Source organism: Trichophyton rubrum (assembly GCF_000151425.1).
Source record: "Trichophyton rubrum CBS 118892 genomic scaffold supercont2.1, whole genome shotgun sequence".
NCBI classification, from domain to species: domain Eukaryota; kingdom Fungi; phylum Ascomycota; class Eurotiomycetes; order Onygenales; family Arthrodermataceae; genus Trichophyton; species Trichophyton rubrum.
The window spans coordinates 2,306,163-2,319,244 of NW_003456428.1; the positions used below are offsets into that span (position 1 = coordinate 2,306,163).

At 49.9% G+C, this 13,082-nt stretch overlaps 4 protein-coding genes and 1 non-coding gene across 7 annotated transcripts; 1 reads left to right on the plus strand and 4 right to left on the minus strand.

Annotated features, from left to right (window-relative positions):
- The first annotated feature begins 897 nt into the window (after positions 1-897).
- Positions 898-968, plus strand: TERG_10509. Its single transcript has one exon. It is a non-coding gene; the product is annotated as a tRNA-Gly (tRNA).
- Positions 969-1,559: 591 nt separating this feature from the next.
- On the minus strand, positions 1,560-4,219 carry TERG_11647 (phosphatidylserine decarboxylase; the record flags this gene model as incomplete). Its single annotated transcript, XM_003238829.2, has 4 exons — positions 1,560-1,748; positions 1,826-2,577; positions 2,662-3,111; positions 3,238-4,219. 4 exons carry the CDS (start codon positions 4,217-4,219, stop codon positions 1,560-1,562), a joined length of 2,373 nt encoding a protein of 790 aa, XP_003238877.2.
- A 609-nt stretch (positions 4,220-4,828) lies between these two features.
- Positions 4,829-5,474, minus strand: TERG_11648 (uncharacterized protein; the record flags this gene model as incomplete). The annotated part of the gene is made up of 3 exons (XM_047750730.1): positions 4,829-5,065; positions 5,174-5,218; positions 5,328-5,474. 3 exons carry the CDS (start codon positions 5,472-5,474, stop codon positions 4,829-4,831), a joined length of 429 nt encoding a protein of 142 aa, XP_047605257.1.
- Positions 5,475-7,439: 1,965 nt separating this feature from the next.
- TERG_00865 (uncharacterized protein) lies at positions 7,440-8,904 on the minus strand. Of its 3 annotated transcripts, XM_047749187.1 has the most exons (5): positions 8,460-8,659; positions 8,246-8,383; positions 8,104-8,169; positions 7,895-8,033; positions 7,440-7,819 (listed from the first exon to the last, which is right to left on the minus strand). In XM_047749187.1, exons 2-4 carry the CDS (start codon positions 8,319-8,321, stop codon positions 7,933-7,935), a joined length of 243 nt encoding a protein of 80 aa, XP_047605259.1. In that variant the 5' UTR covers positions 8,322-8,383; positions 8,460-8,659; the 3' UTR covers positions 7,440-7,819; positions 7,895-7,932. The 3 variants fall into 3 exon arrangements, with proteins under 3 accessions (XP_047605259.1, XP_047605258.1, XP_003238878.1); XM_047749186.1 differs by having other exon boundaries at positions 8,246-8,904; XM_003238830.2 differs by having other exon boundaries at positions 7,440-8,033; positions 8,246-8,904.
- A 306-nt stretch (positions 8,905-9,210) lies between these two features.
- On the minus strand, positions 9,211-12,203 carry TERG_00867 (uncharacterized protein; the record flags this gene model as incomplete). The annotated part of the gene is made up of 1 exon (XM_003238832.2): positions 9,211-12,203. One exon carries the CDS (start codon positions 12,201-12,203, stop codon positions 9,510-9,512), a length of 2,694 nt encoding a protein of 897 aa, XP_003238880.1. The 3' UTR covers positions 9,211-9,509.
- Between the last annotated feature and the right edge of the window lie 879 nt (positions 12,204-13,082).

Genomic DNA, 13,082 nt, shown 5'->3' on the forward strand with positions numbered 1-13,082 from the left:
AAGCGTCTCATTTCAAGATTCAACGGGACATTGGCTAAGACACCACCTCCTGCCAAATTTTCATGTGTATAAATCCATGACCCGGCTCTTCCCAAGATTGTCTCATACATATTGAAGGGACCATTCAAATTATTTCTGCAACGGCCTTGACCCGGGGAATATTCCGGTCTGCCTTCTTCACCCGTGGAATTCTCCAGAGATACAGATTTGGCCCTTAGATACGTTAAACCTGTAATTTTGCACGGCTCAATCCTTCTAATCAAGTCTCTATACGCCGTTCCGGTCAAGGGTGAAGCTGATACCCGACCCAACAACGCTATATACCCTGACAAAGTTGAAGATATCTTTCTTCCGTTAGTGGAAAACCAGGGGCCTGTCAAACTCCCCGATGCAGATTTGCAAATCTGGAACCACACAATTCACTTTTATATGATGTGGTAATGGATGCGCACATGTTCCAGCATGGATTGGCTAGAATAGAAATATGTGCGATCTCCGAAAGCCTCCTCACCCCTATGACGTCTCAAAGAGAACAAAAATCCGAAAAAGGAGAGAGTGAATGAATTACGTGATGATAACCCTTCATATCACCTACGATTGCAAAGATGACGTTTGAATTGTATTTCCGAATAAGGGGGAAGTATCAGGAGAAAGAGGATATTGGAAACTCAGGAGTCGGATCCCGAAGATAACCTGACACTTCTAAGCAATGAGGCACTCTTCGGACTTGTGAAAGCATTACCAAATAATTTTGTTTCTTATATTCCCAAATTCCAACAGCATGGAACTGGCACTGCAAGAACCGCAGTTGCATGTTTCATATAAGGTGGTTCTGTCACCCCAAATCTCAATAAGGAGAAAGTATTGAAGTCAAGCTACACGTGATCATATAAAATCGCATTGATGGTTTAGTGGTAAAATCCGTCGTTGCCATCGACGGGCCCCGGGTTCGATTCCCGGTCGATGCATATTTTTTTTTGCTTCTGTATTTTTTTGACCGACGATATCTCTGCCATTACAGCTGCCTTATAATTATTGACTAGTCGAAGCCCGCAACGAGTTGTGAGTTTGTTTAATGTATAATACATATATGTATATCAATACGCTGGTGTAACCAACATTCACGCAGGACACAGTGCCTGCTAATGCGAGATAGAAAGTGAATATACATTGAAGACTAGACAGCCTATATGCATGCTTATCCCTGTGTCTAATAAAGATGCAATTGAAAAGCTATGAATTACAAGAAGTCCGCTGGCGCTTTCTGCAGACAATGCAACAAACAAACGAGAATTGAAATGAAAGAATAACAGGCGATAAAATACGCTCATATACCCTGGGAGCAAAAACACACGCAGGCAGGCGGGCAGGAATGGAATGAAGAAAATAGAAAGACGACGAAGAATACGCGCTGGAGAAAAAAAATGTATGTAGAAGAAACGAAAGGTCGGACAGCGTGGGGGGAACGGGATGGGAAAGAAGGAAAGAATGATTCACTTGAAATCCAACATGCTGTTGTTGGATGCTTACAGTTTCCGGATGCCGTGTGCTGTTCGTGTCTATTTTAATTGTAATTCGTCAAGGCGGAGATCTGAGGCTGACTCTGGGATTAGCCTTGGGTCAGGCCCTCCGATTCTACGGGTTGCATTTTCCATTTCCTGGGTGGCCACGTATTTGTTCGGTTTGCAAATGTCAGGCGTATGTTGGGGGACAGCTGGACTATGGCCAATGGACATGCCCACGCGGATCTGGAGGTAAAGCTTGTTAGAATGCGATAAGGGGGAGAGAGAGAGAGTAATAAGTAGAGGAAAGCTCGCCAACATACCAATGTTTCCAAGGCACCCTTGGAGTTATCGACCAAATCGGTGTCGAAGTTCATTCGGCCTGGCTCAAAAAGGACTAAAAGGGTACTTCCTCCGAACTTAAAGTATCCAAGTTCGTCGGTTCTGGAGACCTTTGCACCAGCCTCCTGAGTGATCACAGTGCTGCCGACCATCATTGCACCGACACAGATGACCATCACACGGCCATGAGCAACAGAGTCGATGGGGACGATGATTCGAACATTCTCGCCGTAAACGTCCAATGCCGAACGAATAGCCATTGGGTTTACGGTGTAATATTCTCCCTCAATGGTCTTGGGAGTGCCGAGAGTTCCATCAACGGGAATATGGAAGCGGTGGTAGTCTTGTGGAGCAAGACGGAAGATGCCGAGAGCCCCGTTCTTATAGCGCTCCACGTCCTCGGGATAAGCTTTCCCGAGAAGTCGTTCGATGGAGAATTCACGCCCCTTGACCCAGATCTGAGTGGCTTCAGTAATGCGGTCGAAGACCACGGAGCGACAGTCAGCAGGAGACACGATGATGTTGGGATCATCGGGAGCTGAGCAGGGACGCGCGCCTGGTTTTAGAGCACGGTAGAAGAATTCGTTGAATGACTTGAACTGGTCTAGGGGGAGAAGCACTTCGCTCATGTCAAGTTGATGGAATTCAATGAATGCCTCAATTTGACTAGACGAAGCAGGGTCGTCATATTTTCGACCTTGCTTGATACTCAAGGATTTGAGCATTTTACGAACTGCAAAAGAAGTAAATTGAGTTAGTGGCTGATTATACTTGTGTGTGAGAATATGAGGGGGTAAGTAAAAACTGGCTGACGAACTTCTCTTCTTCTCCATTTCCCTGCTCTTCAATCCCTTGTACAGCAGTCGAATACCCAACCTAACATATACGCTCATCTTCTCTTCGTTGATCTGCCCCGTCAAGCGATCCTGTACCAAGATGTTGGCCGAATTGGCACCAATCTTATAGCCTCCATAGGACAGCTTAGTGATGACTTTGCTGTACCATTTCCTCTGTGCCTGACTGGAGGTTACGAAGCCACCCATGACTAAGTTATCTACCTGTCTCCAGTCCTGACTGGCACAGGTAGCAAGATGGGTGATGATATCTGCATCGGACCGCTTACCCAGCCGAGGTTGATGGCATAGAGGACACTCGCGGATCTCAATGACATGTTCTTCGCCTCGCTCGTCAGTGAGGTCACCCTGAGGCGAGTTGGCGCCTTCTTCGCTTCCAGAAATCGATTCGTCGCGACTAGTGGTAGTAGATACTGTTGGTTGCCCAAGGTTAGTATGCGCAGGGTTCAAAGTCAGGCGAGTACCGCCGCCCCCAGCGGGTGTGAGGAGACCATTATCATCCTCATCATCTTCATCTTCATCATCGGGTAGGATCTCACTTTCTAACGGCCCTGAAGAGGACGATGGGAATTGCACTAATTTAGACATGGTGGCACCCACTGTCTTCTTTTGCAACTCCTGAAGCTTTTCCTCAAGACAGATCACCGCCTGATCAAAAGTGAGATCCATGGTGTCTCCGGTCGATTCATTTTCTGCAGCAAACCTATGGAAGAATCCGTCGATGGTTGAGTCTTTCAAGGTCGAGCCTAAGGTGTCGAGCATAGTGGTCAATTCGATTTTACTGATACGTCCGCTCTCGTCGGCATCGTACTGTCGGAGCATGACGCGCCAGAACTGCTGTCTCAGGGCTGGATAAGGCATATACTTGGCTTTAATATGAAGTTCTGGGTTATGCTTGTCTTCCCATCTGTCTTTGTTCTTCAATAAGAGAGGTATAACGTAATGTTTAAATGCTTCTGTATCGGGGTTAGTAGAAGGAAATCCAGTCTTGTCTGGAGAAGGGGGTGAAATGCTCCCCGGAACGTTCAGGGTAGCGGCGGAATCAGGTTGAGATGCAGTAGGGTTGGATGTTGGAGCCGGCTGCTGGTTTTCCTGCTGGTACTGACTTGCTAACGAGGCAGCTGAGGATTTTGACTTCAGGGATGGTTTTGCCATCTTAGCGAGGTTTGAAGCTGAAGTAGAGCGAGATAGGGTGAGTCTAAATCTAGATTTGGAGGAGCTTTGAGGAGTGGTGGACTCAACGGGGTCCTGGGGGAGGTCGAGGAGTTCGTATAGGCCGGTCTCTGGGTCCGCTTCAGGGCCAGCCTGAATAAGAGTCTGCAGGGGGAAGTTTGTGGAGGCAACGAAGTCGTTTCCGGACAGCTTGTCTCTATCAATGACGGTAAAGTTGATGGAGTAAGCTTGTTCATGCTTCATCACCTGAAATACCATCTTCTCGTCAAAGACTGGGTTTAGGTTATGACGAATGACACGAGTTCTCATGGTCTTTCTACCAAGAGAGGTGACCACAAACGGGTCCATGTCAAAGGATGTGCGGGTCACTATCGGGTGTTAGTAGCTGTTTGATTTCTCCTGGTTCATAGGAAGAAAAGAAAAAAGGCATGTTTAACATACTGTTTTTTTCCGGGGGTAGGTCAAGGACCTTGTTTATTTCAATGAAGACAATGCCAACCACGCCGTCTTTAGCTCCGCAGAATTCATACGCCCGTACGGCAATGGACCTCCGCTTGAGCCGAGCAACCTTTGAATTTTGTCGTTGCTGAGCAATATCATCCGGTCTGGTCAAGTCCTCCCTTGAGCTCTCACCAACTTCCTCATTATCTCCGGACGTAGTTGGGGTAGCATCTTCTTCCTCGTCGTCACTGTTGCGGATGAGGTTCTTGAACTTTGAAAGGATCTGGTCCGGGGGAGCAGAAGGGTTGGAGGGGTCGACAAGAGAGAATTGCAGTTGAATCTGGCCGGAGACGTCGTTGTTCTTCTTGCTACTCGTCTTCCATTTCGATTGGAGGTCGTACCATCGGGGCTGAAATGGCATTGTTAGTCAAGCACGCTATACTTGTTTTCTGCTTTCTTTCTTTCCCCCTATCTCCCTCTTTTCTCGTATGGAATAGCAATGAAATATAGGAATGACTAGAAGATCGGCATGCGTACCTCCTGCTGAATCTGGCCGTTTGAGAATATATCTTCCAGTGCGATATCAAACTCGCCCATGTAATCCTTGCCAAACCTATCCTTATCCCAACAGACGCATTCGAGCAGCGGGACTCCAACAATAGGCAGATCAAAGCAGACGTTCCACTCTGGGTTCAAAGTCTTGCTGATTGTCGGGGTGGACTCTCTTGCATGACCTAGCGTGACCACCAGGTACTGGAGAAGCGGGAGATCAGGTTAGCTGGGGTATTCCAACCAGGGGAGGGGAGGGGGAAGATTGGGGGGGATTGGTAAAAGTCGCCTGTTCGACAGGGATTCACGTACGGGATCACTCATGCCATTCCTATCCTTTGCAGCTAGATTGCGGCCCTAGACGGTTAAAAAGATCAGCACCGGTGTCAGATTAGCTATCACAGCCTTACAGCCTGCCCCGGAAGGAGGCAATAAATCAGTAGGTAGTATCTGGGCCCGGACGTACGCTGATAACCTGAGTCTTCAAGATCAACGGGAATTTGGTCTCGGAGGTCCCGGTCGAGAAGGCAGAGAGGTCATCTTGAGAAGAAGCAGGGCCCATCTTAGGGGAACGGTTCCCACTGCGCCGGTGAGGGAGCGGTAGGCGGACCATCGTTAGGGCTGGGAGGAGGAGGAGGAGGAGGAGGAGAGAGAGAGAGAGGCCGGAGTCGAGCTTGAGGTTTTCTGCTCTCTGGGGCGGATGGCAGGGCGGCTGCGGAGGCTACGGGATGGCAGCAGTCGGACGGAGGCCTCTGTCAGCTATGATTGCAAGGTCATAGAGGCCGGTACGAGTCCATTCAGGTATCCAGGCGGACTGTGACCTGTCGAACGGTGTTTTTTGTGTGTTGTGTGGCAGAGGATGTTGGGTGTTGGTCGTATAAAGACGAGGCTCGCCCAGGGGTGCTCGGTCGACGGCAGTGGACGAACTTCACCGACTTCCGCGATCAATTAACGTCGGAAAAGACGGGTGGAGAAAGGAGAGGGACATGCATACGACGGGGAAGAGTGCAGCAGAGAAGAGGCAAGCCCGGCGAGCAGGCGCAGGGCGGGAGGTCGGAATTCTGGATCTTATATTGCTGTCGATGTTGTTGTTTTCGCAGGAGGGATCAAACAAAGTAAGAGAAAGATAAATAAAAAAAAAAAATAATAAAAAATAAAATAGAATATAAAACCGCTTCTCCTGCAAACCCCAAAAGCAAAGAGAGGAGCCGTAAGCAGGGTCACTTTTCCGGGAATCTCTTTTCTATATATAGGCCTAGTGCTCGTCTGCGAGTTATTTCGTCGAGGAGCGCCTGCAGGGAGCGACAAGGCTGGGGTCCATTTGCAAGGAGCGCGAGGAGCGAGAAGAGCGCAAGGAGTCAAAAAAAAGGAGACGCAGGAGAGAAGAAAGACGAGGATGAAGACGAAGAGATACGAAGGAGAGGTTATTATTATACTTATATTATAATTAGCAGCGCAGCAAGCAGTGACTCGTTTGTCAATAGTTAACGAGACACGGGGTGCGGCTGAGCGACACGAAGTGCCTCTTGTCTTAGCTGAGGGCTTCCCGTCGGGATCTCATACTTAGGGGGGGTTCGTCGGTTCGTAGGGGTTCTTTAGGGGAGGTTAGGGGAGGTTAGGGGGGGCGATGGGGGCTGTTGGGGGCAGTTAGGGCCTAAGTTCAGTTAAGGCCGGCCAGCTCCAGTTAAAGCCCAGTTAAAGCCCAGTTAAAGCCCAGTTAAAGCCAGTTAAGGTAAGGCCAGTCAAGGCCGGGATGCGCCACACCCTCCATGACGGCCAGCAAGCCAGCAAGCCAGCAGAAGCCTGTCAGATTCCCAGCAGCAGGCAGCAGGCCAGCAGCCGGGACAGGAACGAACCCGGTGTCAATCATCTGCGCTGCACGATAACTCTGCGCCTCGGACTGATGCCGCCCTCCCGTCCTCTATACATCTCTTGACCTCCCTCCCGCCATGGACAGATATCAAACGCGAAAACCGCTGCGGCAGACAACGAAAACAATGGAAAGTGCAGCCTGGTCCACTCTGCTCGCTTCCCTGCGTTGAACGATGACTTCACTCATGTCACAGAGCCAACATCATCGGTTGACGCGGTCCCCCCAGTTTTCAGCCCATCCGCAAGGCCACCATCCGCCGTCCTACGAGCTAAGGGAGGGGAAAAAGCCTTTTGCTTCTCCGCAAGGTTAACTTAGGGTCGAAAGGATTGGAGAGAAAGAAAAGCAACGGGAGGAGACAGAGAAGGCCGCAGAGAGAGAGATAGGGAAGGGAGAGATCCCGTTCGTGGGCAAAAGAAACGAAAGAGAGGCCAGTCCAGTGAGGTGCAGCCGCAGCGTCTCTCCACTTTCATGCAGGCCGTGGATAGAGGGACATCGATGGAGGGGTTCTACTATGTTTATGGGACGGTCTTTCGAGGCGTGCATAGGAGAGAGAGAGGCATAAAACTATGCAAGATGTTGTTATATGGATAAAGGGACACTCCAGTCAGGTCGACATGGCTGGTCTCTATTGGCAGGGAAATCCCAGACAAGCCACACCGGAGAAAGACAACCCTCTGATACGGGCGGGCGAAGGGCCAGGCAGGGGGTGACGAGGCTGGTGAATGGTCCATATCTGAAATCTCTTGACCCCCGGCTCTTTGAGATTGATATCACTTTCTTGCTCCTTGGACCGGTTCAAAAAGGTCATCGGGCCACCGCTTAGTCGTTAGTATAATGCTTAAAGATCACTACGGCTTGAGGCTGGAGATATCTCGGATAAAGGTCGATGCTAGATCTACATCAAAAACAGAAAGGAAAGAGGGGAGAAGATCATTAGGGGATCTCAAGGATCTCAAGGATACCGTGGGATATAGTTTATCTCTCAATGGGTAAATTATGTTATATTTAAGCAGTGCAAGTGGCTAACCAGATGCCAGATTTATATAACTATGTATACCATTCATACATAGAAAGGCTCACATGGACTATCAAAAAACACCCCCAAATCAGCCAACATGTCTCTCTTACAACAGAAAAGATCATGCAGAGCAGCAGCTTACCTGACTTCCAGTGCTTCCTGGGATCATCGATCACAATCCTACTTCTTCTCCTCGGTTGGCTTCTCCTCGGTTGGCTTGCCCTCGGTCTTCTGCTCGGACTTGGTGGCGCCCAGAAAGACAGTCTGAGCAGTATCGATGCCTGTTATGATAAGAATCAGTCATTGAACGGTCTCCTCAGGGCCGGCTAGCTGTGTTCTAGTTTATCTCACCCTTGTTGATTTGGTCGTTGGCGCCCTCGCCAGCCTTGAAGAACTGCTTCTGACCAGCGTCGATGCCTGCAACACATCCATTAGCATACGCCTATTCATGACCATGCGGCATAGCACTGGCAGCAGAAGAATAACAGCGTACCCTTGTTGAGCATATCGTTCTGGCTGCTGCCGCCCTCCTTGTTGCTGCCACCGGTCACCTTGTTGACGAAATCCATTGTGATTGGAAGTGTGTAGTTTTAACGACGTGTAAGGTCTTTAAAATGCTAAGATGCGATATCTGACAGCACCGAATGGCAGGTTAGCTCTGCAATTCCGACAACTGGATCAGGGCAAGGTTGAACACAACCACTCACCGAAAAAGATGAATTGTCTTGACTTTGAAAGATTTCCAGCTCAGGGGGAGGAAAGGGGCTCAGCACCAGCTTAAATACTTCAGCAAAACCCACCAAGATGGATGGAACCGAGCAGATTATGCCAATCTCCCACTTCTCTTAGTTTACGGAGTAAGTACCGTCACATACTTCCCTTCTCACGATCAGGGCATCGGGCCATCCGGTAGGAAGGGGAGGGGCAGCTCGCAATGCCTCCCCCCGTATACCCAGCAATATACTTCCATAGTGTACCATATAACTGGTTGATAGAGGGTGAGATGCCGTCAAGCCATCGCCACCGACCGCACGCAGAGCCTCGATTCGATCGATTGAACACATGCATATCCCTTCCTTCTGATTCCTCCCGTCTTCCTGCAGCAGCCACAGGCGTACATGGACATGGGCATGGGTAGTTATGTCCTTTTTCCTCGCTTCCCGCTGCTGGCCGGTAGACAGAATGTACGTCCCTTCGCTGCCCCTCCCTGCCCCTCCCTGCCCCTCCCTGCCCCTCGTCAGGTCGCAAGTCGCATGATGGATTAGCGTGGGGACCAAGTGGCTAAGCAGCGCTGTGATGGGCCTTCGTCACTGGCTGGTTGGGGAGGGCTTGTTGGGCTTGTTGCTTCCCTGGCGGGCCCTTGAGTGGGAGATGAAACCATTCAGCGATGCAGACGAGGCTGCGATCGACGGGCCAGCGCTGGACTCTGCGCCATCACCGCCGTGGCTTGACGTCATCTGTGGCCCGCCTGGTGGATGGGGTTCAGATCATGAAGAGCAACCACCAAGGTATGGCGAGATGCAAGCGAGCGCATATACGTATAGGAAAAGAGGCAAGTGTATACATATTTGACATTCAAGGATGGATGGATGTTGGGTATATTATTCATTATCGTATTAATCCTATCTTTCCCATATGTATGTGTAAGCTCCAAAAAACCCACGCTGTGTATGTAAACTATAGAAAAACCCCTAACTATTGAAGACAAAAAGTGCAAAGAAAAAGAACAGAACAGTCGTCGGAACACGAAACATATATCAAAAGCTGAAGAGCTCGCTTCTCCTTTTTCCCTCGGGGTAAATAATCAACGCTGCAAGAAATAGCCCAACCGTCGTGGAAATGCTCACTTGAATCATCGCATATGCTAAATCAAAAACAACATCACCGTACACTTTGTTCGATCCAATCCGGGCTGCTAGATCCTGGAAAGCTGGATCGCTATGGTAGCCAGACCCACCAGGATGGCCGGCCAGAGCAGATGCTATCGCTGTCGTGGCTGCGGAGGTTGCACTTGCTATCGTTGAACTTGCAGTGCTCATCGTCTGGTTAGCAGCCGTCTGCTGGCCTGCTGAGTTGGCCTGATTGGCAAACGCAAGACCAGAGACCAGAGATCCGCTTGCTGCCAATCCGGAGGGTACCTGGACCAGTATTCCTGGTAGCATGGCCGCGGCAGCCAGGCCGTGGCCAAGTCGACTGTAGAGGTTGCCCATGATCCCGATGGCAAAGGCGCCCATGCAATTCGCTATCTGTAGGTTATGCGGGAACGCCTTGCTGGTAAAGAAGTTCACCAGATAGCCGATAAAGGAGAAGATAGCCATGACAGGCACTTGCTTCCATTTCGCCTGGTTGATCAGCGTGAGACAGATGGTGAATGCTATCACGGACGGGAAATTATAGGCATATTCGTTTCGGTTGGGACTGGTAGGGCAGATATACGCTGAACTAGCGTCATGGTCGATTTTGCCGTAGAAGGTCGTGCCCAACATCATTCCAAAACCAAGTACAAGAGAGTAGATAATCGCATAAACCAGTCGGACCGAGCCGGCAAGGATATTTTGCGACTGTAGCTCGAGACTGCTGCACAGGACCATGAAACCCGGTAGTATGAGGGCGATAGAGGACTGTGCGAGCGCGGGAAAACAGAAGAGACGATCATCATCACCCGGGCCATGTCGGATGCTTCCAATTGCGCGAGAGAGGAACGAGAGGAGCATGGCGGCGGTGAGCTCGAAGATATTGGCATATAGACGAGAGCGTGGAACGGCAATGTACTTGAGCGCTCCCAGTATACAGCCGAGAGCAAAGGAGACTGGGAGATCAATCACACGGCCAGTGAACGCAAAGGGTCCAACAGCAGCACTGGCAAGCCCGAACAGAAATATCAATGTCAATACGTTGTATCTTGGTTTCTCAGTCTTGACTTCTTCCAGAAGCTGCATCGCTTCCTCAACCCCAATCATATCGTGCACCACGTCTTTGTATATCTGATGGACATCTTGTAGCTTGCCCAAGTCCACACCTTGGGCGCAACGCTGCAGTTTCAAACTGGTGGTGTGTGTGGATGAATCATTGAACGAAACGAACATGCAACCAGGGAGATATAGGAACTGGGCATCAAGCTCAAGCACACGAGACGTCATTCTTAAACACTCCTCGAGCCGATGTGTTGGTGCTCCATAGGCCATCAAGGCCTCGCATAGCTTCTCAAGGTACCGTTGCCGAGAAATGGTCTCCGCGATATGCACTGTAAGACGAATCTCATCTTCTAGACGTGGTTTGTTGCATATCTTCTTGACTGCATTGATCATCAAGCCGCTGCTTCGAGATCGCTTAAGCTCTGGCCGCCCTGCGGATCCAGCGCCTGAACCACCCCCGGTCAAAGTGGCCTCCGAGCCGAGAGTGTTAAGTGACAGAGCGGAAGGATTCTTGTTTTTCTCATACCATTTGGGCCGGGGAGTGGATTTCCCTGAGGTTGTTTTTCCCGAGATGGGAGCACTCTGGGGTGCAAGGAGAGGAGAGGCATTGGCTTGCGGCGTTGGAACCTGCTGCTGAAACATACGGTTTGCTTCTGCCTCGTGAAGTTGGCCCAATCGAAGAATATCTGTCAGGATACTTCGCCCGTGCTGTACAGGTGGTGACTGGGAACCGCTAGATTGTGTATCGATAGAATAATGCCGCCTGTCCTTGGGTTCCGCTTTGTCACGAATATTCTTCACAATTTCATTGGCTTCCTCGGCACGAAGTGTGAACTGCCGTTCTCGGTCGTGCTCATGCTCATAGGTTGCTTTAGATCCGGACCTCGACCGTTTCAAATAATGGCGTCCTTCATGGCGGGGCTCAATTAGATCCTGCGATAACGATTCCTCATCGGACCTCCGGCGACGATGGAAATATGATGCTCTTCGAACCTGTGAAGCGAGGCTTTGGGCCTTCTCGTAAGCTGTCTGGATTGCCCTGTTTTTGGTTTTTGATTCTGTTGACTGGACTTCTGATACTGAGTCCGGACGCCTCCCAGGGCTGCCAAGGGGGGTCACGATAGGGCTTGCTCCCGGGGAGGATTGTGCAGAGAGTGAATCTCGAGTATTGTACATGGGGAGGAAGTCAGAGGACTTGAATGTAGGAAGGGAAGGCCGGTGGACAAACGCAGGCACCTGGGGTTCAGAGGGAGGAGAATTATCCATATAATCTCGCAGAGGGATGTCTTCCGGGCTCGTGTCCGATCCATCCGACCCAAGAGTAAATTGAACTCGGTGGGAAGGTCGTCCTCTGGTCTCACTGCTGTCACTTGTGTTGCTCATATCTCTGACATGGATTGCAGGGCCCAGTCGGGGTGAAGTTTTTGGTGAAGGCTCCTGCTGTGGCCGCCCTTCTGAATTAGGGGCAGCATAGTTGCTCGATGTAAATGGATTGTAGTTGGGGAAGTGCTTTTGCTGGCGAGGCCAGTCTGCCATAATCGGCAAGAGTAGTTAAGAATAGAACTGCGGCACAGTGAGGAAGAGTTGTGAAGTCTCAACCACACAGGAGCAAGAAAAAAACGAGAAAATTAGCTGCGGTAGTGTTAAACATTTAGTACGGGTGTCTTATCAGGTTGATTCGGGTATATGTTGACGAGAAGTGTGTGCGAGAATCAAAATAAATAATGAGCAAAAAGGCCAGAAGCTGAAAACTCGATCAGCAGGATAGCAGCTGTCCTGTCTATCAGTCACTGCCATCGGTCTAGATGGCGTTCCATGTACCCGTTCGCCACAACCGTCGCAAGGAGCAGTTATAGATGGACAAACGGGCTTGTAGCGCAAAGAGTTTGAAAAGGAAAAGAAAAGAGAAAAAAAGAAATACCGCTTAGCATCCAGTGGGGCCGAGCAGAGAAGTGAATCCCATTCCTAGGATTCCAAGCGCACCAAAGCACTACGTATTAGCCCCTATGCTGTGTGATAAGGCCGTTATAGTAGGTCCAAGCTGATAAGGGCCAAACGCGGTATCTCCGGTCGATCCGGGCGGGTCATACAATTCTAGTTACTAGAGCTGAATGGTTGCACATTGATTGTATCGGGCCCTGGAAGCTTGCGTGGAAGACCCTGCGCATTGGCCAACAATGATAGATCAGCAAATCCGACGACTCGCCCCAGCGGTGTCAGGGATCTGATATCATAATATATGATAATAGAGCTTCGTAACTTGAGGATTCCAAGGAAGCTGACATACACCGGGCATTGACTAGATTTAAACTGTCCCGCAGCTAGATGGCGAATTCCCTGCCACACATTTCCACACGGGGTCATCAATGGAGCTTTTCTCCGTAGCTCTAGATATCAGTTCCACCAAAGCAGAGA

Excerpts from the sequence above, each read along its gene's own strand:
- TERG_00865 (XM_047749186.1), bottom strand. The coding sequence starts at position 8,321 with ATGGATTTCGTCAACAAGGTGACCGGTGGCAGCAACAAGGAGGGCGGC. Across the intron at positions 8,170-8,245 it reads GAACGATATGCTCAACAAGG|GCATCGACGCTGGTCAGAAG; the intron begins GTACGCTGTTAT and ends GATGTGTTGCAG. Across the intron at positions 8,034-8,103 it reads CAACGACCAAATCAACAAGG|GCATCGATACTGCTCAGACT; the intron begins GTGAGATAAACT and ends TTATCATAACAG.